The following is a 27684-nucleotide window of genomic DNA, read 5'->3' on the forward strand; positions in this document are numbered from 1 at the left end:
TGCCTTCAGTAACCCATGCTTGTCGTAAGAGGCGACTAACAGGATCGGGTGGTCAGGCTCGCTGACCTGGTTGACACATGTCATCAGTTCCCAATTGTGCTGATCGATGCTCATGCTGTTGATCACTGGATTGTCTGGTCCAGACTCGATTATTTACAGACTGCCGCCATATAGCTGGAATATTGCTGAGTGCGGCGTAAAACTAAACTCACTCACTCCCAAAACAACGGTTCTTCACACACAGCAACAATCATGCAAAGTGTGTTTCAGAAAGAATATTTTCATGTTCTAGTGTCTGTATTCAGCATGGGTTCTGCTTGGTTAACAGAGGGTCATACAAATTGACGAGATCAAGGTCTTTCTCGGTAAACAACCATGTTTTATAATTATACAATTACGCTTCTATCTCTTCTATTACTTGTACCTATGCAATGAGAACATCTATCATCATGAAATAACTCACTCACTCACTCACTCACTCACTCACTCACTCCTCACAAATGTAGGGCAGGCTGAATGTAGTAGGAGACGGGAAGTTCACCTGACCTTGTACCCATGAGCATTTTCATATTTTGACAAAAGGTCACACGATACAAGTAGATGTTGTCAGCGTACACTCTACACCCTCATCAATTTTAGTCATGCCCAAAATAAATGAGGTTCATCTCGGCCTGCCTTGCTGCCAGACCCCATGCTGTTAGCCTGAAATGTCCACAAAGAACATCCGGCTGTGAGCTCTCTTCTTGCTTGTTTCACTTCATGACATACTTTAATATACCAAGACTTCCAAAACATTCATGCTTCAAAATGAAACACCTCCATCAACTGGAAAATTCACTGATGCTTTGATCAGTTAATTTTGAATATATCAATTCTCTCATCATTTTTTAGAAAATTAAATGACGATCTAATATTTGTGATTGGAAACTGCAGAATATCTGGGATGCAGGCAGGTTTTAAGTTAGTATGAAAAGCAGAATTCTGAATATACCACTCAATAGAAATGAAAAAGCACTGGATTCTTTGACATTACCGACATAAAACTAAACTCACTCACTCACTTTGATATTACCCTATACAATAGTTAATCTGTTATACATACTCTAAAGAAATTAAAGTGTTCTTTCAATTATTTTCAGTAGCATGTACAATGATGTTGATAACAATGCAGTAGTGTTGGGAATTGGTTAAAATGTCATAATTGATGATTGGTTCATTACCACCGATCAATCATTGAAAATAATTGGTTAGCATCATTTATGAAATTTGTTAATGCACAAAAATATAAGGAATTAACATGTACTTATTTTGGGGGTTTTTTTGGCAAAATTTCACATCTTTAAAGGATGACTAGTATGTTAGGAACATAAATTTCTTGATGTCTTTAAGATAAATTCATTGATGACTTCCGAACAAGCTTGTAGTGCTTATGAAATGTAACAGACAAAACCAACCTTGTGAAAAATATTGTTGATGAAAACAAGTGTTCCAGAATTGTTTGTGTTCGATTATGAGAAAACATGATCAATTGCTTGGTCGTTTAGTCACTGCGACCAATCTCCAATTATTTCAATTAATCGGACCACCACTACAATGCAGTGTACAAAGATGTCTTTGAAGTACTTTTATCAAGATGTACTGGTAGGTCTAAGTTAGCGAGAAATACGGAATTCTGTGTTATACAAAAGCCTGACGTAAAGATGTGAATGAAAATACAGAATTCTGTTTTCTGCAAAAGCCTGATTATATTCAATGGTGTTGATGAAGAAGAAGTATATGTAAAGTAGATTCAAGATATATATCAAGTAGACTGATCATGATGTATGTAAACTGTACAGTCACCAGAGCATCCCGTGTTTACCAGTATCTAATTTCAACCTGCGTCATAACTTTATTTCACAAAGATAAAAACTTGTTCACTTCACGCTTGTGACATGCACTTACCTCGTCTGTGTCGCAGTCCTCGTGGCGGGATTTCATGAGGGATGTATAGCGAATATATCGGTCCACTCAACACGCTCCAGTGATCAGCCTGTGAAGTCAGGCGTGGTATAAACGTACATTAAGAGATAATAAAACTCTGTTGAAAAGTTTAGGTAATATGAGTGATAATTGTCATGAAAGGATGGCTTTGTTGGGCAGCCTAGACATAGCATAATTCTAGACACTGGTGCATTGTGGGGAGCTTATCCATAAACGTGGTCGTTGGTGGTGTGTTTTTGATCACATTTTGCGGATGGTTCCATGAAAGAAGGGTGTCCTTTCATAACTACAAGGTCTAGGGACTGGCATTCCGACATCATTCTGACAGTAGCTTATTGTTTTCATACAGTAAACTAATTTTAGAAAATAATAAATTGGATATTAACTCTCATGTCAATATTTTTGTAATACAAACATGAAAGTAACTCTGTTGTCCTACGCCATCCATTCAAAGGTTCAGTGGGACACAGTGAGGGATCCACATTGCATCCATATGGGATTCAAACCCAGGTGTTTGGGATGGATGTGCTTTGATTTAAGCACTTTTCTACCCCTCCGCCTGAAGTAGTGAGCCGAACAGGTTCTTAATTCAGTGTACAGTGACAGTCCAAAATAAATGTGTTTCTTGTTTTTGTGAACAGCTGGCCCAGTTTCAAAAGGAAAATGTAATTGAATAATTTAAATTTCATTTTTGTGACCAATTTCATGTGTCTTCTGCTGTCATTGCTGGAATATTGCTAATGCGGCATAAAACCTCGCTCACTCACTCACGCACTCTTACATTTATTACCCTCTCTCTGCGTGCATGCATTTAGACACAAGGTTATCTTGGTCATGTATGTTGATTCACCTGACAATTTATATTTCCATGTTTACAATCTTGATATAGGAACTTGATCTGGCTATACATCATACATGACATTCATTCTGTCCAAATATGAGTCCAACACTCGTTTCAAGAGAGCCAGATTTTTCCTAGTTATAGAAACTGAGTTATGATTATCAACAAGACAGCAATGTTGAACAGTTTATTCATGAATACAGGGCTGTACCTGTGTTAATGTTTTGGACGAGCAAGTTGAAGGTCAGAGTATTACACGGACGATTGATCAGGAATAACTGACCGCCCTGGGCCAGTTTGAGCTGCATTGTGTGGACGTTCTGTAACACTGGACATGTACAGGGGTATTAGTTGGTTGGATTGACCAGGAGCAGAGGCTAACTGGGGAAAGTACATTCACACTGACAAATTGATCCTTGGAATGTTGTAAGCTGTATATAATGAGGGGTCTTAAAGCACTGCCCCCACTTAGCTCACCTTAACATCCGGTGAATGAGTGGTTGATTGTTATAATGACATATTTTGTTTGTGAATATGTGGCTCAGTGACGTTAACACTGTCTCTGTTTTTAACAATGTGACACTCTGTGTTGACACTATGTGAAACTGACAATGACACTGTGACATTAACACGGAAACTGACACTAACACTGAAACTGGCAATGATACTGTGGCATTAACACTTAACTGACAATTACACTGTGACATGAACACTGAAACTGACAATGACAGTTATTGATATTGAAACTGACAATGATAATGTTATTGACACTGAAACTGACAATGACACTGTTATTGAAACTGAAACTGACAATGACAATGAAACTGGCAATGATACTGAAAACTGACAATGACACTGTGACATGAACACTGAAACTGACAATGACACTGTTATTGACAATGAAACTGTTATTGACACTGAAACTGACAATGACACTGTGACATGAACACTGAAACTGACAATGACAGTTATTGACACTGAAACTGACAATGACACTGTGACATTAACACTGAAACTGACAATGACACTGTTATTGACATTGAAACTGACAATGACACTGTTATTGACACTGAAACTAACAATGACACTGCGACATTAACACTGAAACTGACAATGACACTGTGACATTAACACTGAAACTGACAATGACGTTCTGTGACACTGACAATGCCTAATTATGTGCTCAAATGATATAAATCATTTGTTTAAGAACCACTACAGCATATCATTTACTTGACACAATGTATGCATGAGCTTCAATGCAAAAGAAATTTTATCTCACATGTGCAGAAAAGATATCCTCAACACCCCAAAAAACTAATGCTTTACTGAGGTAATTATGTAAATGTGTGCACAAGACGAGGCTGCTGTTACTGCATCAGCCATGGTATGTGCATGATTTATGATCGGAAATAGACCCTGACAGTCATAAACACTGGCCCAATGAAAAACAGACATTGTGTCCCTGTCTCCGGGATTCTTCCCACAGTTGATATTAGACAACCTGAGCATTGTCTGGTGGAGTTAACAGTGACATTGTGAACCTGGGTTCAACAGGAGAGTGATGAGCTTATATGTTGCATACTGAGGGTCATGGGAGAAACAGGATCTGGTAAAATGGGTTGACGGTTGTGAGAAGTTTCACATGAACCAGAATAAATTTTATGGATAGACGTCTTTATTGCATAGTTGCGACAATTTTGTTAAATTCCTGCATCACTTGTGGCTTTCCTCCAGTTGACATATACAGCTCCAATTTTGATAGGGATAACTTTGTCTATGATGTACAAAATTGATTCAGATATGTATATGTCTGATAGTGTATATTGAAATAGAATACATCTGACTATCCTTATCAAAATATGAGTAGTGTTTTTAAGATCAATACTGTTAAAAGTGCACAATGCCAACTGGGACATTAGATGAATGAATATTTGTGTCAGGAATATATAGATCACAGAGGTCAATAATAACTGAGTGAGTGAGTGAATGTAGTTTTACACTGCTTTTAGCAATATTCCAGCAACATCACGTGAGGGTTTTATCCGCTTTTAGCAATATTCCACACATCACGTCGGGGAACACCAGAAATGGGTTTCACACATTGTACCCATGTGGGGAATCGAACCCGGGTCTTCGACGTGACAAGCAAACGCTTTAACCACTAGGCTACCCCACCGCCCCCCATAATAACTGCATTTGGACAGGAAAAATAGTGACTGATAGCAGTAGCATTAATTCTTTATTCTACTTCAGATTCCACACAAGGACTTTTATCACTACTACACTCCTACCATTCCTTCTAAAGCACAAAACACATTGCCACATATAACAGTTCTAAAGGACTACAAGGTATAAACGGACACTAACAATTTGAAATGTCTTTATTCAATCACACAGCTCAATCACATAAATTTCAAACATCGACAGTGCAATTGTGATGTCATATTTGGCTTATAGTGTAACAAGATTTGATGAATATACCATAATAAATAATAAATATAAACTCTGGTGTACAATCATGCACGCCAAATTTTACATATCTAACTTAAGCAGTGTATACAAGATCACCTGAATGTCAGGATAACCAAAACGATACTTGTCAGTTATGAAACAAAACAAACATGAATAAACCAGGTACACCCTATATGTCCACAACCTGGACACTGTCCCAGTCATTCTACTGTGGAGTGAGTATGTGAGTATAGTTTTACGCTGCTTTTAGCAATATTCCAGCAATATCACGATGGTGGACACCAGAAATGAGCTTCACACATTGTACCCATGTGGGGAATCGAACCTGGGTTTTCGGCGTGACGAGCGAATGCTTTAACCACTTGGCTACCCTACCGCTCTATTCTTCTCTGGAACATACACTAGGGCTGCAATGAGTCCACTATGTGGCAACTACAATACATTTCACAAATATAGGGTCACAAATACAAATATTTCTCCCGAATACCATTACACATTCAGTCAAATGATAACAAAATACATTATTTGACATGTTTTGACCATGATGACAGTGTTAATATGTCACAACAGTGACAACACAGCCATCAAATCAATTTTTTTTTACATATGAGTGGTGACTATTATCCTGCCTGCCTCGGACATATTGCATGTCTCACTGTGATAAATAACCGATTCAAGTGAAAAAGACTCTTTAAACAGATCATGAACGTTTGATTCAAGTGGTTGTAAATAATGTAATTAATTAATTAAATTCATGAAGGAATATTGTTCAAATCACTGAATACACAAGTGAATTGTAGCAGCCCTAGTATGAATGTCTACATACATTATTTATGTACTACTCTACTGCTGATATGAACATATGTTCTACTATTTACAATTACTGAAAAGATGTGCAGTTGGACACCTTCATCCATATTGAGTGGTATACTCACAGTAATATCACAGTATTGAGGTAACACATGATGCTGCAGATTGGGGATAGGATACATTTCAGGAGGGGGTGGAATATTGGACAGTTTAGCAGCCTGTAGTTAATCAAGTCTGGACCAGATAATTCAGTGATCAACAGCATGAGCATCGATCTATGCAATTGGAATGAGTTCGTATCAGCTGTGCAGCGGTGCATCTGATGCACAGAAGTCCCAAAAGGGGGGATCATGTGCATTAGATTGGGATGTAGTATGAGATAGACCAGGGAGAAGATAACATAATTTTCTGCTCTCCCGTCACCAACTGACAACCCCAATCCATTAAGTCTGCTCTCTTATTTCACCCAAATTGAGCAATACAAATCTTCACAGTTTGGCAATGTTGGATTTATGATAAAGAAACAACTATGAGGTCCTTATAACCAATGATGTATAACAAAACACACACCTATGACAATCAACACCATGTATACAGATCCTACAGGGCACGATTCTCCAGCCACAAGACAACTGTAAAGCTTTAACATGGAAGCCAAGGTGACTATAAAAAAGCAACAACTGCAGAATTCTTAATATGATATGAAAAATTCAGCTAATATTTACCATTTGGAAGTTTAATACTGTTTGTGTAAATTAATCTGTGTTCTGAATGCTGAATGGATTATTTTGGCAAGAGCTGTTCAACATGGCAGAAGTACAGCATATAGGGACTTCTTGTTGTTGATCAGAAAGTTTTGCTGTCAAAACTGTTGACAAATAATACAAGTATTTATATAACTCGTAAAACCCTAGAACCTTCAACATCAGCATGAACACTACTAGTATGTACCTTGTTTGTGATCCACAAAGAATGGCGTTCTGTTGGTGCTGTACATTGGTGTTGTAATGGTGGTGCTTTGGTGTACTCGTGTATCTGTGATGTACTTGTGTCATGCATTGGTGTTCTACTTGTGGTGTACTGGTTGTATATTTGTGGTGTACTGATTGTATATTTCTGCAGACAGACATTACTCAATGCACAGTTCATATTTTGCATATGATCAATAATCAACAGTAAAACAGAGTAAAAAATCCCACTGAACCATCAACATGTGAATCTCTGTGATTACACCCCATGATGCTGAGGATGGTATCTAAGGAAGATGCAGCAGCTGAAACCACTGTAACTCATCTCACTCGAAAAACACTGATTGAGGATTCAGAATCATGTCACAACAAAACAAATGATTCTATTGTATTTAAAGTGTAAATATTTCAGAAACAACAAAACATCATTCCTTTTTTGGCCAGTTTTGTTACTTCATATGTAGTTCAACAATTTTCAAGGTTTCCAAATTTAGGCTAGAAGGAACATGGGGCATCAAAATAACATCTTTACCAAAAATGTTTTTGTCAGATTCTTTCAACAGTTGTAACAAGACCCCTCATAAAATCACACAGAAATTGGTTTTGATGATGAAGGCACATATCCATTATTGTAACATCAGATCTGGGTTCCAACACCCAGACTAAATGTCCGCCACGAGTACCCCTTCTGTTGACCGAGTTCCGGTGTGACTACATGATGCTTCCTCATAGAGAGACTGCCATAGCGGGGCTGGGTGGAGGGAGGAGGCATTGGGGCCATGCGGGGGCCATTGTACTTGAGGGTCTTCCGGTTGAACATTGCATCTTTCACTCGTGTGTTTGCCTGTAGAGGAAATAAAAAATCATGAGTTTACAAGCGGGCTTACTTTGTTTGTTTGTTTGTTTGTTGTTTAATGCTGCATTCAGCAATATTCCAGCCATATGGCTGCTGTGAGTTAAAAATTGAGTCTGGACCAGACAATCCAGTGATCAACAGCAGGAGCATCAATCTATACAGCTGGGATACGATGACATGTGTTGACCAAGTCAGCGAGCCTGACTACCCAATCCTGCCAGATGCCTCTTACCACAAGCATGGGTTGCTGAAGACCAATTCTAACCTGGATCTTCACGGGTGGAAACAAGCATGGGTTGCTGAAGACCTATTCTATCCCAGATCCTCACAGGTAGCTGGCTAACTAATAATTTTACAAGAGCATATAACTATATTACTATTGGGGTAAACATTGGTTTAACGTCAAGTTCAAGATTAATGCGCTTACATGTATGCCTGACTGACTGACTGAGTTCAGTTTTACTCCGCTTTTAGCAATATTCCAGCAATATCATGGCTGGAGACACCAGAAATGGGCTTCACAAATTGTACCCATGTGGGGAAATTCCAACCCGGGTCTTCAGCGTCGAGTCAACGCTTTAACCACTAGGCTACCCCACCGCCCCACATGTATGCACATGTGTGTTGAGGGTGCATATGGATGCCAGCCCACTGAGTGCCAGCCAGTCTTTGCTCTATCACCTTAATGCCAAACACAGGCAGGGTAACAATAAGTTCCATCTGTCAATGTGTTTAGGTATGAATTGCAGCAAGGCACTTAACCTTCAGCTTCTGCTCACTGCCACTGAGAAAATGCTTTATCCAGCACATTCTTTAGCTTTATCACCTTAATGGTTAAAGCAGCAGGCAGGGTAACCCATAAGTACCACATGGGTACAATGTGTGAAGCCCATTTCTGGTGTCCCCCGCCGTGATGTTGCTGGAATATTGCTAAAAGCGGCGTAAAACCAAACTCAGTCAGTCAGTCATTAGCTTTGTGACTAAGCAATTATGTGAACCTGCATTTAATTTTGCAGTGATGCTGAAATGTCTCTCAAAATCAAACCCTTCCAAGTACAACTGAGAAAAGAGGGTTCAGTGCTTCATTTGCCATTATTGTATCCATTTCACAGCAAGGGATACAAAGTCTAACATTTAACCTGTACCTTGGCCGCTAATCTGGAGCCTTGGTCTAGCAGAATATTCTCTCTAAGAAGTTGACCATAAACACAGAAATCAACTGGGAATGTTCTCCACTGTTGGGCAAGTAAACTTACAGACTGCCTGTGTGGGAATCAAACCTTGTTGCAACTACAGACATCACAGATCTCACCTTCTTCTTCTTGTGGGCAAACTTCAAGTTGAAGTCTCTCTCCTCAATACACAGTGCCAGGGCTGGGATTCCACCTCCTGGCCGCCAGACCTGGATGTCAGGGGGAGACAACCCTCGTTCCTCCCCTGTGTCTGGCCTGGAGTCATCGTGACCCAGTGCCTTGCCACCCACCAACCTGCAACGGGAATTACATCACTGATGAATTGAGTGGGTGAGTGAGTGAGTTGGGTTTAATGCTTCATCGAACACTATTGAATAAACAAACATACCGTCGACAATGTACAGCTGTGCTACATGTGGATTCTATGGTGATCTGTTCAAACTAAACTCATAGTATTCAAAAGTTGATTTCATGAAGAATTGTCAGGGCCACATTCAGCAACAGTACTCTTCAGTGCTATGATCATCATAAGTCAATGTTGGAATTAAAAGTACAGGAGTTATGATAACCCTAGCATTAAGATCACTTTGTTGAATGGGACCTTCACTGAACAAATCTGTCAGAAGGCAAGACAGACATACACAATTGTCAGAAGTGATTTGAGAAGTTGAACTATCGATAAAATATGAAACAAGATTAACTACAAGATATTCAAAATAGGCACATTTTCATTCAAACTCTGCATTTGTCTCTTCGTTTTTGTAGGAACATTATCAGGACAAAGTGAGATACATATCCAATAAGGCTGTAATCATTCACTCGCATATTCGGTGAATCGAACCATAGCCCTTCATGAATTCAATTCGTTATTCGTGGTCACCAGAACCGAATATTAACGAATATTTACAATTTTTTTAAGGGAGCATGTTTAACTTGAACCCTTACTTTTCCAAAGTGAGATATGCAAGAATGGAACATGTACTAGCATTGCAGTAGTGCAAGTCATGTTAGTTTGCCAAGGCTGCACATGGTACTGTCGATTATAACTATTACATACCAAATTTGAGTGTCATGAGATCACTGGTTATTGCTGTGACAAATCAAAACTGTCAACATGGGCGTTCCATACTGTACATCAATCACTTAACTACAATATTGTATTCATGAATATATTTTCGTATTTGTTACCCAATATTCATGATACGTATCATATTCACCACATAGTGTATTCATTGCAGCCCTAATATCCAATTTCTTTCCATTAAGATAAGTGACAAAAGTCTGCTCAGCAAATTGGGATGACCATGTCAACTGGGCAACCATGGATGAATGGCTACTACTGATAAGAGCTAGGGCATCACTGTCCATCACTTGCCTGTCCAGTGGCTGGAGTTTAATGGGTGAAGCTGTGGCCACGAGATTTTCCAAAGTTTGGCGGGCAGCATCAGCAACTGGGCTGTTTACGACGTGAGCCACAGACTTGCCTGGGAAGAGGCGAGACAGAATGGAGATTACGTCCTCATTGGTGGGGTCGAGCAGAAGGCCTAGGATGAGATCCTGGCGGGCTCCAGTCGAGTTCTGAAGACAGATGACTAGTGTGTAGGGATGCTGTGTTGTCATGGTGACAAAATATAGGAATCATACAGAAATTGGTTAACAGCTCTGTCAATAATAAATCTTAATCTTAATCTTAATGTGCATCTGTCATCAAAATCCTGCTAAATGTTTGGCCAGTATCGATATCATGTCATCACAAATTTTGTAGGGATGTCACTTTGTACTACAAGTTACCATTCTAAAAGCCTAACATCAGTTGCACTAATATTTCAACAATAAATACCTCTTGAACAAAATATGACAAATTGTGTTACATTACAAGTGTAGTGTACATGACTTTACGAGATGTGCTGTTTAAACCACTTATTCTTTGATATCATTATGTACAAGTAAATTCCGCTTCTGAAAGAATATATACTCCACTCATGACACATTTAAGTCATGATCTTGGTACAACACAAATTGTCTGCTACTAAACTGGCTAGAAATATATGCATCATCTTGAAAAAAAGAACAACTATGGCGACAAGGTTCCACAACATAATTATCAGGTCTAAGTTCATATTACTACTTTGAAAAGGACTGATAAATATGAATCATATTTTCCAACTTTACAAAGGTATTGAAACATGTGGTTATTAAATTGTTCATGAACTGTCCTATATTTAACTAGATAGGTTTGTTACCATTACACTTCTGGAGACAACTCTTTCATCTCCACCCTTCTCGAGATGGGAACTATTTTCAACATGATTATTCAGATTAAAGGAATTTCATTGGTTTGTCTTATCTGAGATAGAACTGAAACAATTGGTTAAGAAAATTAAATGGGAGATTAAACTAGAAAGTGTTTTTACTTGTAAAAACATGTCTCCCCGTTCCCCATATTCAACGTTGAGTGAAAGTTCATGGTGTTTTATAGTAGTACATGTATATGGTTGATGCTTCTAAGCTTACCAATAATTGGTATTAAGTATACAAATTTGGTGAAGATGGGTGAAGTGGTTTTAGAGTTATGCTCATACACAAACCCTACCCTTGAAAAAGACCAAGTCCAAATTTGTTGCCATTGAAACAGCAAAAAATAAAATTGAAAGAAAAGTTCAAACCTCCAAAAGGCACATCTATATGATATGGAGAGGCAGTATAGCAAAGTTGGTGAAGATGGGTCATTTAGTTTCAGAATTATGCTCCAGAAACAAACTTTAACCTTCAAAAAGACAAAGTCCAAATTGTTGCAATGAAAACAGGAAAAAAATAAAATTTAGAAAAAAACCCTCAAACCCACAAAAGGCAAATCTACATGATATGGAGAGGCACTATAGCAAATATGGTGAAAATGGGTTAACAGTTTCAGAATTTTGCTCCGGTACCAAACTTTACCCTTCAAAAGTACAAATTGTTGCCATGAAAACAGAAATTTTGTACACGTAAACTAGGTGGGTCAGCAATTTTGTACATAAAAATACTAAACATGGGAGGGGAGGGGGAGGAAGAGACATTGATTTTGTACATGACATGCAGGGGATGGGGTAGGCGCACTTACTTTGTACATAATTTTTTTCTTTTCTTTTTTGGTGGGGTTGGGCTGTCATTCACATCATACATGCTTCTCCATAAAAATCATCACACACACCCCAAACATTGACAAATGTGCCAGAAGGCCTAAACAGGAGTTATCTCCCTGTACTCCACCTTTCTTGGTTCATTTAAATCCAATCACTGGCTGGAATCCATTTTGCATGTGATATGATCTGGCTGTACATGGTTTATAAAATCACCACTCAACTGCTTCCCACAGTACATGTACTAGAGTTGTCTCCCTTTAATCAATCAAATAGAGTTACCTCCCTGTAACCATGCAGGCTCCTTTACTCACCTCCAGCATGTACCTGGAGCGTGCCCGAGCAATGTAGTACTGACCGACATGGGGGGTTGTACTGGATAGCCATCGTGAATTTCACCTCCGATTCCTGTAAGGTAAATGTAGGGTCAAAACGATCATGAAATATCTGTATTCTTTTTAGCTACAGGACTGTTTCAAGATGGCAACCACTCCACCAAGTTTGCTATCACCTCAACCTTTACTCGGTCAACTCTTCTCATACAAAGATCCACTGTAAATTTGTTCTTCCTACAAGAGATGGCTGATGGGATCGGGTGATCAGGCTTGCTGACTTGATCGATGTATGTCATCATATCTCAATCGCTAAATTTGATTCTTGTCATGTAGGGCTGACTATTGAGGGGGAAACAACTATTGCGATAACGACAGTCTATTGCAACATACTATTGTGATAGCCATAGTCTATTGCAACATACTATTGCGATAACGATAGTCTATTGCAACATACTATTGAAATAGCGATAGTCTAGTGCGACCAACTATTGCAATTCTATTGACATAGTTGGTCGCAACAGACCTTCTCCTTGAATTGTCACATTTGAAGTCATTTCCCAAATGAATGTATAGTTTATATGAAATAAAAACAAGCTGAAGTAGTTTCAGTCTCTTTTAATAACTGACAAGAAACTTGACACCCAGATCAAGTTTGTTTAAGAGGTAACAGGGGTGGATAACTCTAAATCAAAGTGAATGTATCTGGTACTTCCTGTAGTTTGCGCTGTGCATTTATCAACGGAAATCAATTACTAATCTATCGATAGTCACACATACTATCGAAGCATTTATAGATGTTTGTTTCAACCATCGATTTATTGCTATAGAAGACTCAACAATTGCAATCCATCGATAGTTTGATGCATCGTTACAGCCCTATTGCCATGTCCATCACTGGATTGTGCAGTAAAGACTCATTCATTTACAGAAAACGATATCAAAGCTGGAATATTGCTAAGTGTAGCATCAAAGAACAAACAAAAACACAAACAACCAGTCAAGTCATACACCAAACTGGATGTATATTAATTGAGGTGACAACTTACAGCATAGTTTTTATCCTGGTAGGCGCCGACCCCAAACTCGTTGTGTATGACAGCAATACGTGACTTGGTTGCCTGGTCACCAGCATCCAGTTCCATGGCTTGGTGATAGTCCTGGAGGGCAAAGTTCAACTCGTTCTGCTTGAAGAAACAGTCTGAAATGTGGAGAATACTTTCATATATTTCCAATCTACCAAGCAGTAAAGGTTGATGGAGTTCCAACATTACTTCAACAGAGAACTGTCTGGTAATAACATATTTTTCTGCCTGCATGTAGAATGTAAGTGGCATGACAGACAAAGGTTTGACCTTGGATCCTGACACAGGTAAGAATCTTTTTAGGTCCAAACACAAATTTAACCAATTTAATGCCTGAACTTGAACAAGAAGCCAACTCTCCTTCACATTTTTTTCAGAAAAAAATATTCTTCTTGCAACATCTTGCCATGGCTCATAATTTACAAAATGAATTCAGCTGGGACAGACAATTTGCATTTACAAACTATGGTTTTTAATGAACAAAAATTAATGGTCCCATTGAGTATGTTGTAACCACAGTCTTCTATACATCACTATAGATGTTGTTTCAGTACTGACTGATATAACAATGGATGATATTTGTCTCCGGCACATGAAAATCAGACCTTAGAGGTCTTTTGTTTCAGTTTGAAGTCCTTGCTTACCTCCCCTGTTGATGTAGAGTCCCTTTTCATGCTTCTCTCCCTTGATGGCCTTGTTTAGCAGAATGATGGCCTCATCATAGAAACACTTGGAGAAGCACTCCACAGCAAAGTCGTTGTACGTCAACAGCAGCTGTCGCTGTGAGTCGGCATACACTGGATTGCTTTCATCATGATCACACTTGTCCAGAGCCAACAGGAAGTCATCTATCGCCGCGTTGAAGTCATGAAGCTTTCTGTGCAGGGCTCCTCTGAAAGCAGGATTGAAAGCATGGTATGAAACTAACATAAACGAAACAGCATGTCAGTTCTGTGTCAATCTCACCAGCTTTGACAGAATAGAATGAGGTCCCAAGTACCCCATGCTTCTCAACTCGCGAGGGTTATTTTAAGTTTCTTGAGATATAGCTGTAATATTACCTCAGAACATGGTAGCCTGCAATTGAGGGGTTTGTTTCTATGGCGATGGAAATCTTTTGCAGAGCCTCTCTGTGTTTGCTGAGCACGTTCAGATGCATGGCTTGTTTCTTGTTGTCGTCTGCTCGACGTTCCAATGCCGCCATCATCATCTGGGCTTCAGAATGCTCTCCGTCCAGGGCCAGGGCATCTTTCACATCATAGTAACACAATGTTGTCTGAAACATAAACACCCGTAACATTGTAATAACACAACATTGTCTGAAACATAGACATCCTTCATATTGTAGTAACACAATGTTGTCTGAGACATAAACACCTGTCACATCGCTGTAACACAAGGTTGTCTGAAACAATAACATCCTTCACATTGAATTAACACAACGTTGCCTGAAACATAACTTACCTTCATGTCATGGTAGCAAAACATCTGACACATAAACACTCTTCACACTGAAGTAACACAATGTTGTTTGAAACATACACATCATTCACATCACAGGGGCACAATGTTGTCTGAAAATATAGGTAATGGCCATAATTTTACCTCCTGGCCATTCATAGTACTACTCACATTTCTGAACATCTCGTGCAGCCTGGCCCTCATGATGTAGAGATCTGCGTTGGTGTTGTCTATCTCCAGCCGTTTGTTGACCAAAGCCAGACATTCCCCATGCCGCTGTAGCGCTGCCAGACACGAGATACTGCAACACATCAAAGAAGACTGCTCCTAAAACTGCTGTCTCAAGATCTGGGCCTCCTTTCACAAAGCACTAAGGTGATCGTAAGTCACTAAGGTAGCCTTAGTGCAATGTTCAAGAATGGGAGTTAAGGTTAACCTTAGTAAAGGTTGCTTTAGCGAAAGGAGCCCCTGAGCCATATGTCTCCTGGCATCATTTCTCAAAACCTTTTACTGGTTGATCATGACTGGATTGAAAGTAATGTTATTCTCTGACTCCAGACAAAATAAACTAAAAAGTAAAAACCAAACATCTGGCTATTCATACTTAACTGGGAATTTTTGATAGACTAAATTTTTCAAGTCTAATGTAGTAATGGAACATAAGTAGACATTAACTTTAGGTCCATATCGTGTACAGTATATGCTAGAGGCCCCAGTCTCTGCCCTAGTTGCTGAGGTTCGTGCCAGTTGATGTACTCACCTTCTGATGTGGTAGCTGATGTTGTCAGGCTTCATCTCGGCCGCCCTGGAGAAGGACTCAAGGGCCTCGGCGTACAGGTGCTGGTCAAACAACATCTGACCCTGAAACAGTGGACAGTAGTGGGTTGTCACTGAGGAATTCTTCTCAGGTATTGACAACTCCAGAAGTATCATTGCTCAACTAAACATAGTTGTGGAACACCAGCCAACAGTAGAACACCTTACTGCAGGGTCCAGAACAAGTTGTACCTCAACTAAAGGTAGTTGTGGAACACCAGCCAACAGTAGAACACCTTACTGCAGGGTCCAGAACAAGTTGTACCTCAACTAAAGGTAGTTGTGGAACACTAGCCAACAGTAGAACACCTTACTGTGCAGGGTACAGAACAAGTACAGCTCAACTAAAGGTTGTTGTGGAACACCAGCCAACAGTAGAACGCCTTAATGCAGGGTCTAGAACAATTACAGCTGAACTAAAAGGTAGTTGTGGAACACAAGCCAACAGTAGAATGCCTTATTGTGCAGGGTACAGAACAAGTTGTAGCTCAACTAAAGGTAGTTGTGGAACACCAGTCAACAGTAGAATGCCTTATTGTGCAGGGTCCAGAACAAGTTGTAGCTCAACTAAAGGTAGTTGTGGAACACAAGCCAACAGTAGAACGCCTTATTGTGCAGGGTCCAGAACAAGTTGTAGCTCAACTAAAGGTAGTTGTGGAACACAAGCCAACAGTAGAATGCCTTATTGTGCAGGGTCCAGAACAAGTTGTAGCTCAACTAAAGGTAGTTGTGGAACACAAGCCAACAGTAGAACGCCTTATTGTGCAGGGTCCAGAACAAGTTGTAGCTCAACTAAAGGTAGTTGTGGAACACCAGTCAACAGTAGAACGCCTTACTGCAGGGTCCAGAACAATAACAGCTCAACTAAAGGTAGTTGTGGAACACAAGCCAACAGTAGAATGCCTTATTGTGCAGGGTCCAGAACAAGTTGTAGCTCAACTAAAGGTAGTTGTGGAACACAAGCCAACAGTAGAATGCCTTATTGTGCAGGGTCCAGAACAAGTTGTAGCTCAACTAAAGGTAGTTGTGGAACACCAGTCAACAGTAGAACACCTTATTGTGCAGGGTCCAGAACAAGTTGTAGCTCAACTAAAGGTAGTTGTGGAACACAAGCCAACAGTAGAACACCTTATTGTGCAGGGTACAGAACAAGTACAGCTCAACTAAAGGTAGTTGTGGAACACAAGCCAACAGTAGAACGCCTTACTGCAGGGTCTAGAACAATAACAGCTCAACTAAAGGTAGTTGTGGAACACAAGCCAACAGTAGAATGCCTTATTGTGCAGGGTCCAGAACAATAACAGCTCAACTAAAGGTAGTTGTGGAACACAAGCCAACAGTAGAACGCCTTACTGCAGGGTCTAGAACAATAACAGCTCAACTAAAGGTAGTTGTGGAACACAAGCCAACAGTAGAATGCCTTATTGTGCAGGGTCCAGAACAAGTTGTAGCTCAACTAAAGGTAGTTGTGGAACACAAGCCAACAGTAGAATGCCTTATTGTGCAGGGTCCAGAACAAGTTGTAGCTCAACTAAAGGTAGTTGTGGAACACAAGCCAACAGTAGAATGCCTTATTGTGCAGGGTCCAGAACAATTATAGCTGAACTAAAGGTAGTTGTGGAACACCAGTCAACAGTAGAATGCCTTATTGTGCAGGGTCCAGAACAATTATAGCTGAACTAAAGGTAGTTGTGGAACACCAGTCAACAGTAGAATGCCTTATTGTGCAGGGTCCAGAACAATTATAGCTGAACTAAAGGTAGTTGTGGAACACAAGCCAACAGTAGAACACCTTACTGCAGGGTCTAGAACAATAACAGCTCAACTAAAGGTAGTTGTGGAACACAAGCCAACAGTAGAATGTCATATTGTGCAGGGTCCAGAACAAGTTGTAGCTCAACTAAAGGTAGTTGTGGAACACCAGTCAACAGTAGAATGCCTTATTGTGCAGGGTACAGAACAAGTTGTAGCTCAACTAAAGGTAGTTGTGGAACACAAGCCAACAGTAGAATGCCTTATTGTGCAGGGTCCAGAACAAGTTGTAGCTCAACTAAAGGTAGTTGTGGAACACCAGCCAACAGTAGAATGCCTTATTGTGCAGGGTCCAGAACAATAACAGCTCAACTAAAGGTAGTTGTGGAACACAAGCCAACAGTAGAATGCCTTATTGTGCAGGGTCCAGAACAAGTTGTAGCTCAACTAAAGGTAGTTGTGGAACACCAGTCAACAGTAGAATGCCCATTGTGCAGGGTCCAGAACAGTAGCTGAACTAAAGGTAGTTGTGGAACACCAGTCCAACAGTAGAATGCCTTATTGTAGGGTCCAGAACAATTATAGCTGAACTAAAGGTAGTTGTGGAACACAAGCCAACAGTAGAACACCTTACTGCAGGGTCTAGAACAATAACAGCTCAACTAAAGGTAGTTGTGGAACACAAGCCAACAGTAGAATGCCTTATGTGCAGGGTCCAGCAAGTTGTAGCTCAACTAAAGGTGCAGGAACACCAGTCAACAGAATGCCTTATTGTGCAGGGTCCAGAACAATTATAGCTGAACTAGGTAGTTGTGGAACACAAGCCAACAGTAGAATGCCTTATTGTGCAGGGTCCAGAACAAGTTGTAGCTCAACTAAAGGTAGTTGTGGAACACCAGTCAACAGTAGAATGCCTTATTGTGCAGGGTCCAGAACAATAACAGCTCAACTAAAGGTAGTTGTGGAACACAAGCCAACAGTAGAATGCCTTATTGTGCAGGGTCCAGAACAATAACAGCTCAACTAAAGGTAGTTGTGGAACACAAGCCAACAGTAGAACACCTTACTGCAGGGTCTAGAACAATAACAGCTCAACTAAAGGTAGTTGTGGAACACAAGCCAACAGTAGAATGCCTTATTGTGCAGGGTCCAGAACAAGTTGTAGCTCAACTAAAGGTAGTTGTGGAACACCAGTCAACAGTAGAATGCCTTATTGTGCAGGGTCCAGAACAATTATAGCTGAACTAAAGGTAGTTGTGGAACACAAGCCAACAGTAGAATGCCTTATTGTGCAGGGTCCAGAACAATAACAGCTCAACTAAAGGTAGTTGTGGAACACAAGCCAACAGTAGAACACCTTACTGCAGGGTCTAGAACAATAACAGCTCAACTAAAGGTAGTTGTGGAACACCAGTCAACAGTAGAATGCCTTACTGCAGGGTCCAGAACAAGTTGTAGCTCAACTAAAGGTAGTTGTGGAACACCAGTCAACAGTAGAATGCCTTATTGTGCAGGGTCCAGAACAATTATAGCTGAACTAAAGGTAGTTGTGGAACACAAGCCAACAGTAGAACACCTTATTGTGCAGGGTCCAGAACAAGTTGTACCTTCAACTAAAGGTAGTTGTGGAACACCAGCCAACAGTAGAATGCCTTATTGTGCAGGGTCCAGAACAATTATAGCTGAACTAAAAGTAGTTGTGGAATACTATCCCACAGCAGAAGCCTAATTGAAGGGTTTAGAAACTTTTATTGCTCACCTGGAAATAGTAGAGGAACGCCAGCCGAATATAGAACACCTCATTGCTTGGTCCCAGGAGACACGCTTTCTTGTAGTTGAGCACAGCAGACTGGAAGTCGCACAGCTGGACGTAGCACTCGCCTCGCTCCATGTACAACAGTGGGTCATCGGTCTTCAGGCCAATCGCCCTGGTCAGACACTTGATGGCAGCCACATACTTCCCAGACTTCTTCAACTCCTCGGCCATGTCAATGCTGCACAAGTGGAATACTGCAGTGATAAACAGGACATGAGTGGAACCAGATTTGTCAAATCCATTGAAAATACACAGAGTCATTTATGTATGAGTTTCCTTTATTCATAACACTTAAAATAGTTTTGATCTATTTAGATCTATTTCTCCTCCAGTCGGAATGTGTATACAACAATTTAACACTCACAAAGGGAGGTAATTTAGGAATTTGTCAATTTTGTTCTCCATACAACACAGAACTAGTTATCAGGAGCTAATTGAAAACTTTGTCCTTTTCTATCATTTTAAACTAAGCACAATTTTAAACCAGTTTCTTTCTAAATGGGGCTAAAGAGTGACATTTCTAAAATGTCCATTTCAGAAAGTACTTCGATGATGACTTATTGTTAGACAACAATGCTAATGATAATAGTTTCAAAGTTTATATGGATGGAAAATGCTTTTTGTTTAGCATTTCCATAAATGGATACTTATACCATCAATTTTGACTGGTCCAACAGATCAATTACTCTCGTCAAAACACCTCTCAAAAAGGAACAACTTTTTCAAAACTTGACAAGAAATTCATTAAAACATGGCTTCCAACCCCAACCAACTCACTGTTCAATGACCCTATCAGTGATGATTTGTCCGGCACTGGGCATGGCGGGTTTGGACTCTGTCTCCCACTCTTCTGTGGTGTAGATACTTTTGTTCCTGGCCATGGCTGCCTCCAGTGTCTCCTCATCCACCGCCGTGGAGAACACACCTGGCTCTGGCTGGTGCTCCGGCTGGACAGGGAACAAAGGCAACATAGACACTAAGTACAGGGGTGGATTACACCCAACAGGTTAATTGTCTTTCTGTCAACATCACTAAGTGGAATGGTGCAGTGGACCAGTAATACTTTCTTGTTTTCTGGACCACATGACCTCACAGTGAAACTCATGCATATTCTTCAACAAAATCACCCTGCTTGGTTCACAGATCCACTAACCTTAAAAGTTGAAAATTCATAAAGCAACATAAATCAAATTGACAAGGGTTATTTATACCACCCAGAGTATATATCACTGACAAAAGAAACAATCCAAAGGTTTTTGTATTACTAAAACAGATATCTTTCCAAAAATAACTCAGATTTCAGATTGATCATACTTTTATTTATAAGGACCCAATATTCTTTAAAAATTCCTTTTAGACCTTACAACCAACTATATCCTTCACTATGAAATCCGTAAGTCCACAAACTAACATCTGACCATAACAGATACTGAAACCATGTGTTTACAATGTGTACTGTTATGGAATGGACTTTGCATTATGTCAGTAAAATACAATAAATAACATTGATTTAGCCCACCAATTCTTGTTGATATCACTTAGGCTTATGAACAGTTCAAACGCTGGAAACATTCATCATACTGATTATGTCACATACAACATGTACCATTTCATAGACATCACAACAGTTATACACAAAAGAACAGTCTCTTCAGGCATTAATTTAAACCTGCTCAGAGGCATTTTGCCTTAAGTCTCGGGCAAATGTCATTAAAAATTCCCAAAATTTCCCATTGGCCTGCCAAAGCTACTTCAAACTCTAGATCCAGAACTATCTTCACTTGAAAACCATATCAAACATGTAGACATTATTGTTTGATTACATTTCAATTTGTTTTTCCAACTGAATACAGCCATTCTGGTTATGTGTTGAGGGGCCATCTGACTAAACATGTAATAATATTGTACAGTTCTGAAACATACATTATTTTTCAAGATTTTTTCAAAACTTACAGGGTAGGGAGAGTGTTTTTTACAATTATTTTAGGGACCGTTCAGTTCATAATTTATGGCTGTGTATGTGTGTGTGCACGTACAAACGTGCATGTGTGCGTGCGTGTGCGTGCGTGCGTGTGCATGTGTGTGTGTGTGTGTGTGTGATATGATGATTTTAAGGGGGGAGTCACACATTTTGTTCTGGGGAGGTAGGGGGTCATAAATTTTGTACATATAGATATTTAAATACCATGCTTAAAAATTATGGGAGGGGTGGGGGTGGTAATTGCTTTTGTTTTGTACATGACATGGGGTGGTCGTGGGGTGGGGGTTGGGGTTGGGGTATTCACATTGTACATGCTTCATCATAAAAGTCATCATTTCCCACCCCCAGCCATAAATTATACACGGTCCCTCAGTAGGTTACAAATCTGTAAAAGAAAGCTTGGCTCTAATGTACAGCATGACTATTTGTGGGAGATCTGTGGTGACTGCTCCTAGGTTCTCCCCTGCTAATCTGTATACAGTATGAATGGCATGATGTGTACGAAAAGCTGAAAACTGAACCTGGTACAAAAATGAACTTTGACTTAAAAGGATCATAAGAAACAAAAACATTTCTTCAACGATCATTTATACGTAAGGGATCGTTAATAATTTATGGCTAGGGGAATGATGATTTTTTTATGGAGAAGCATGTACAATGTGAGTGGACCCCCTCCCCACCTAAAATTTAAGGACAAAGTAAGTGACCCCTCTCCCCGCATGTCATGTACAAAATCAATGACCCCCCCTCCCCCTTCCCACATTTTTTAAGCATAATTTTTTTAATATTTTTATGTACAAAATTGATGATCCCCCCTAGTACATGTGTACTAAATTGATGAACCCCCTACCACCCCAGAAAAAAATGGGTGACCCCCATTTAAAATCATCATCACCCCCTAGCCATGAATTATGATCGGTCCCCAAAACATACATTATTTTCTGAAAAATAATGGCTACCACTTCTAGACATATCACACAGATGAGTACTGGCTACAGGTCACATCTAGGGCAAACTATTTCAATCACTAAACAGGCATTGCTACATGCTGCATACAGTTTAACTACATTCACAGGTTTCAGGACACAGATAAATATATTGATTAAACATAGATAACATCAGAAAATGATGCTTTCGGACAACGCCAGGATTGTAGATATTGAATTGATGTATCTTAATATGAATATCATCATCATCATCATCATTATCATTCTAGTATCATTCTACACACTACATTGTTCACATGCTATATATATTTCAGCATCATCTATCTACACACACATTGTTCACATGCTATATATATTTCAGCACATCTATAAACACAGTCTACTACAAAACACACGTTTCAACATAAATTGTCATTGGCCATAAGCAAGTTCTCAAACCATACTTCTCCAGTCAATACTCCACAAACTGTTTTCAATATTTCATTTCCATCCAACTTTCAGAACTTCTTGCATGTATGAAAATTCAATATTCATAATTATTTTTCCACTGCATTTCTTCTCAAAGAATGCCATTCAAAATTTGACCCATCCTGTGATCTTCTATTGAGAACATCATTATCAGTCCAAAACCTCAGACTAGTTTAAATTTTACACCATTTCAGTAAATCTCTAGTGCCCTGTATTAAAGCACCAATTTATAATATTCCTGTGGAACCTGTTGTTTGAAATATGAAAAACATTACAAAAATAAGTGAAATAACTTTGGAAATAAATTGTTTTCACTTCTTCAAATGATGAAAACCAACATGGAGAAATACATTTAGTGAAATTGCTTAATTTGGCCAATGGATGTCTGTACGCTTGGCTGCCTACAGTACCTACCTTCTTGCCCCAAATAGCACGGAACAGCTGCAATCAGTTCAATAACTTAAACCTTCACAGACAACGAGTGAGTGAGTTGGGTTTTTATTCCACTTTAAAAGTGTCTCAGTTACTTCAGAGAGTCAAAATGAAGGCAATGAAAACAAGAGTGCTTGATAATGTTATAAGAATCTATATCGATGTTTCCCATCACAACATGATAAAGAAATTGCCATTAATAAAGTATTTTGTCTTCATGGCTACTCATCAACTTCTAAAATACCAAACAGATCACCAAGAGACAGCTTAGCGTGGGAAGAGTGAGTGAGTGAATATGGTTCTATGCTGCTTTTAGTAATATTCCAGCAATATCACAGCGGGGGACACCAGAAATGGGCTTCACACATTGTACCCATGTGGGGAATCGAACCCGAGTCCTCAGTGTGACGACTGGATGCTTTAACCACTAGGCTACCAAACTGCCCCTTAATGTGTGAAGATAAGCATTAGTGATGTAGGTGTCTGGCATTTACCAACTTTAGGATTCAAACTCATGATCACAGGTTTCTGCCATGCTGCCCAAGGGAAGCAACTCTGCACAGCAAATTGTGGCATGTTGCACATCTTTGCCTCATGTCCTTCAGATACAATTAGGTTTGGGGATTGACTATGTTTTTCACGTTTTGGGGGGAGGAGTATCAGGATATTTTGTGGAAGAATATTTTTCAGTTCACCTCAAGACGTTCATTTTGTTTCTCTACAAAGAAGATCAATTAATTCAACTCAATCTACTAAAACCACTCTTACTCTTCCCAACAACTCAAATGATTAGTAAAAACCTGAGTACAAATATTCTTTCACCATTATTTTTAAATATAGACCACTTTTTCAAAACGATGACAGCTATTTGTTAATTCAAGTTTCAACACTTTCAAACACTAACATGTCTAATACAAACTTCACAAGGCCCTTGGTTTTGCAATGAAATAATAATTTGGACTTGGACGTGTAAGCCCTGAAGACTTGTCATGGCTCTACATAGCATAATGGGGTTCAAATTGTAACATTCTTGCTTTTTCAGTTTGACCAAATAATTATATTCCTTCACTGTTATGAATGTGAAATGAACCTTATGGAAAGTGAGTGAGTGAGTTTAGTTTTACGCCACACTCAGCAATTATTCCAGCTATATGGCTGCAGTCTGTAAATAATGAAGTCTGGACCAGACAATCCAGCGATCAACAGCATGATCATTGATATATATACAATTGGGATACCATGACATGTGTCAACCAAGTCAGCGAGTCTGACCCCCTGATCCTGTTGGTCGCCTCTTACGACAAGCATGGGTTACTGAAGATCAATTCTATCCCGGATCTTCACGGGTCCTTATGGAAAGACTTATCATTTCATTCATAATTTGGCTTCTTGTGATGATTAGTGAAACTATGTTGGCCCCAGTAAAACTGCTAAAAGAAACAAACATTAGGAGCTGATGGCTCCTAACAATTTTTCAAACCTTGAGGCATGGCATCTTTGAATGAATTTTAGACACAAGGACATCATTTACCTGGTGAAATTTCTTAGTGTGTTTACATTTGTTTGTTTGGTTGTTGTTTAAGGCTGCACTTGGCAATATTCCAGCTATATGAAGGTAGCCTGTAAATACCGATAATCGGTAGTCACGGGTGAACCAGACAATCGAATGACTGACACCATTAGCATCGATCTACACAACTGGGATACAATGACATGTGTCAATCAGGTCAGTGAGCATGACCATCCGATCTCGTTAGTTGCCTCTTAACACAAGCATGGGTTGCTGAAGACCAATTCTAACCTAGATTGTCAGGGGTTCAGTGTATTTAAATTAGTTTCGGGCAATAATCATCACAATTACCTGGGGATCATTTTCAGCACAGTTGTTGGCATCAGCCTGGAGCTCCCCTCCATCAGCACCATCCCCATCATCCCCGCCACTTGTGATAGCCCTCAGGCCTCCCCTGTCCTCGTCCTCCTCCTCCACGAACTGTTTAATAGCAACTTCCATCTGATGCTGCTGTTCCTCAGCAAACTTGCTCGCAGTCTTCGTGAAGGTGTGCTCCAATATCGGGTAGAACTGGTGGACATTGACATTTTTGGGTTCGTGTACGTAAGGCTGCATTTCCCCGCCACCTGATTCCGACTTCTCATGAGTGCTCTTACTTGGGAAGCCAGACCCTGGGGCCACCTTCTCTAATTCACCAGGTTTCTTGGTGGTCGACATCTTCAAGCGTGCCTCTGATGATGAACACTCTCGCCTCCTGAGACTTCCATTCCTCTCACTGAAAACAAGATAATATAAACACTAAGTTTGTGCAAAGTGAAATTATGGATTATCGATCTCAAATGAGTTAATATTTTAGTTCTTCTTTTGCAAAATATATTTCAATAAAGTCACATAAAGTGATATTGCTTTAGCTCATCTGAATTCATGACACAAAATCTGCTGTGATATAATGAACAAGAGATGGCGGGTCAGGCTGCTGACTTTGTGTGCTGGCAGTTAGGTGCCTGACTCTGAGGGTGTGGGGTGGAATCCCAGATGGGACTCAACCCAGCAAAAGTACTTTACTGAGAGATGGTAATCCTAAATATAACATATGTTACATTACAAATGTACTTTATTGTGTTAACCTATATCAGAAATGAACTAGTCCCTCCAGACTGTTTGATAGTGAACTAAAAACTGTCATATTGAATTTATACTTAACAGACTTAAAAAATACATCAAACTAAAGAGTTGTTGCCATTGAGCAAAAGTCTACAAGGAAATGTTACTAGTCCTTTTTCCATGTTATTAATAGCTTTCTTATGTTATTTCAGATCTTGTGTAGCACCAATACCCGGTAGCCCCAATCTAGATGACAAATAATCATCTCTTTTCCTGCTGATCTCATTCTCTTCCCACAGAGGTTACTTATCATATCTTCCTACGAACCTCTGTTCTAATACGGATCTCTTTTCCTGCTGGACATATTTCCCACAGTTCTCATATAAAACCTCTCCCTAGCTGCAAAAAAAATCGCAACACAAATTATCTCCCTTCTTTCTATCCAATCAGAACACGTGTTACATCGACTTAGATCTAACTGGACTAATGCAAGTAAATATGGGGCCACAAATATCCCTCCTCTGCCGGGGACATATGTTAATGTGACACACAAGACATCTAATGGCTAGCTTGTCCGTTGTCAACGAGGGCGATGGAGACGCCATTGATCCGCCATTACACGACTAAGTTCTGTCTAGAAGAAACGTTTGGGCATCGCACAGGGGAAGAGGTTCTAGTTTTCCCGAAGCATACGGAAATTACCGAGGCCTTGCGATTGATCACATTTGAAACAACGTCGCTGATTGCACAACTAAATCTGATTGCAACCAATCACGAATCCTGAACACTCGCACCATGAAAGGGCTGTATTAGAACAGAGGTTCGTAGGAAGATATGACAAGTAACCTCTGTGGGAAGAGAAGGTGCTGATCTATGAAAATGATAATTAGAATAACACATATTTTTCATACTCTGCAGAAATTCTGCCTAAAAATCATTTGATATATATTCCTACCTGGATTGACGTTAAACTGTTATTAATCGAAGAAAAAATTGTCATAATGCAGACAAACAAATGATATAGCATCTAGACTAACAGGAATCCAAATTATTGATCACTGTACATTTCATTTTTTGGAAAGGTGTGTTATGAAACAAGAACATTTTAATTTTGCATTGTACATTTGGTTTTTTTGGGTTTTGTCCATTTTAGGTTTTAAGTTAATGTTAAATTGTACACGATCTCCATAAAAATCATCATGGAGGCAGGTGAATGTTAACTAAATCTGACTTTGTCTGTCGTACTTTGGTAAATTACCTGAACAGTCACCAATCAAGGAACAGTTCGTCAAATGACAGTTACGTCAGAAATTATGAGTTCACAAGATCTCCGTCAGAGAAACAAAATAAATCTTCAAATCCAGAGATTGATAATCAAATTTACGGTTCAACAATTACACATCAAGCAAATGTATTCTCCACAATATCAACACGATCAGAAAATGTAAAGTGTATTTCCTGTACCTTTATTTTTTCATTATTTCCATACGATTGCTACATGGTTGAACAAGTTCAGAAGTCACGATACAGTTCCGTCTTGACGCCTTGTTGTTTACATATTTCCATGGAGAAGGAGCTTCCGGTTTCTTTGAAACGGACACGATGTAAAATACAATTTGATTGGCTAATCAGAGATTTGGGTCAATCCTTTATATCTGTTTTCTAAAATAAGACTAGCTTTGAACTCGTTCGTTTCAGTTCAGATTAAATATAATTATTGCTACTGTTGCAA

General features: G+C 39.5%; 1 protein-coding gene across 1 annotated transcript; it reads right to left on the reverse strand.

Annotated features, from left to right (window-relative positions):
• Positions 1 to 5190: 5190 nt before the first annotated feature.
• Positions 5191 to 27519, reverse strand: LOC124271051 (tetratricopeptide repeat protein 16-like). The gene is given in 15 exon segments (XM_046706113.1): positions 5191 to 7921; positions 9246 to 9420; positions 10502 to 10704; positions 12563 to 12616; positions 12618 to 12656; positions 13630 to 13781; positions 14310 to 14557; positions 14727 to 14941; positions 15298 to 15427; positions 15887 to 15987; positions 19454 to 19688; positions 20288 to 20457; positions 23321 to 23347; positions 25200 to 25623; positions 27417 to 27519. Coding segments are annotated over 14 exon segments (2322 nt in total). The 5' UTR covers positions 25566 to 25623; positions 27417 to 27519; the 3' UTR covers positions 5191 to 7714.
• Between the last annotated feature and the right edge of the window lie 165 nt (positions 27520 to 27684).

Source organism: Haliotis rubra, unplaced genomic scaffold (assembly GCF_003918875.1).
Source record: "Haliotis rubra isolate DU_JTF1 unplaced genomic scaffold, ASM391887v1 Scf157, whole genome shotgun sequence".
Lineage (NCBI taxonomy): Eukaryota > Metazoa > Mollusca > Gastropoda > Lepetellida > Haliotidae > Haliotis > Haliotis rubra.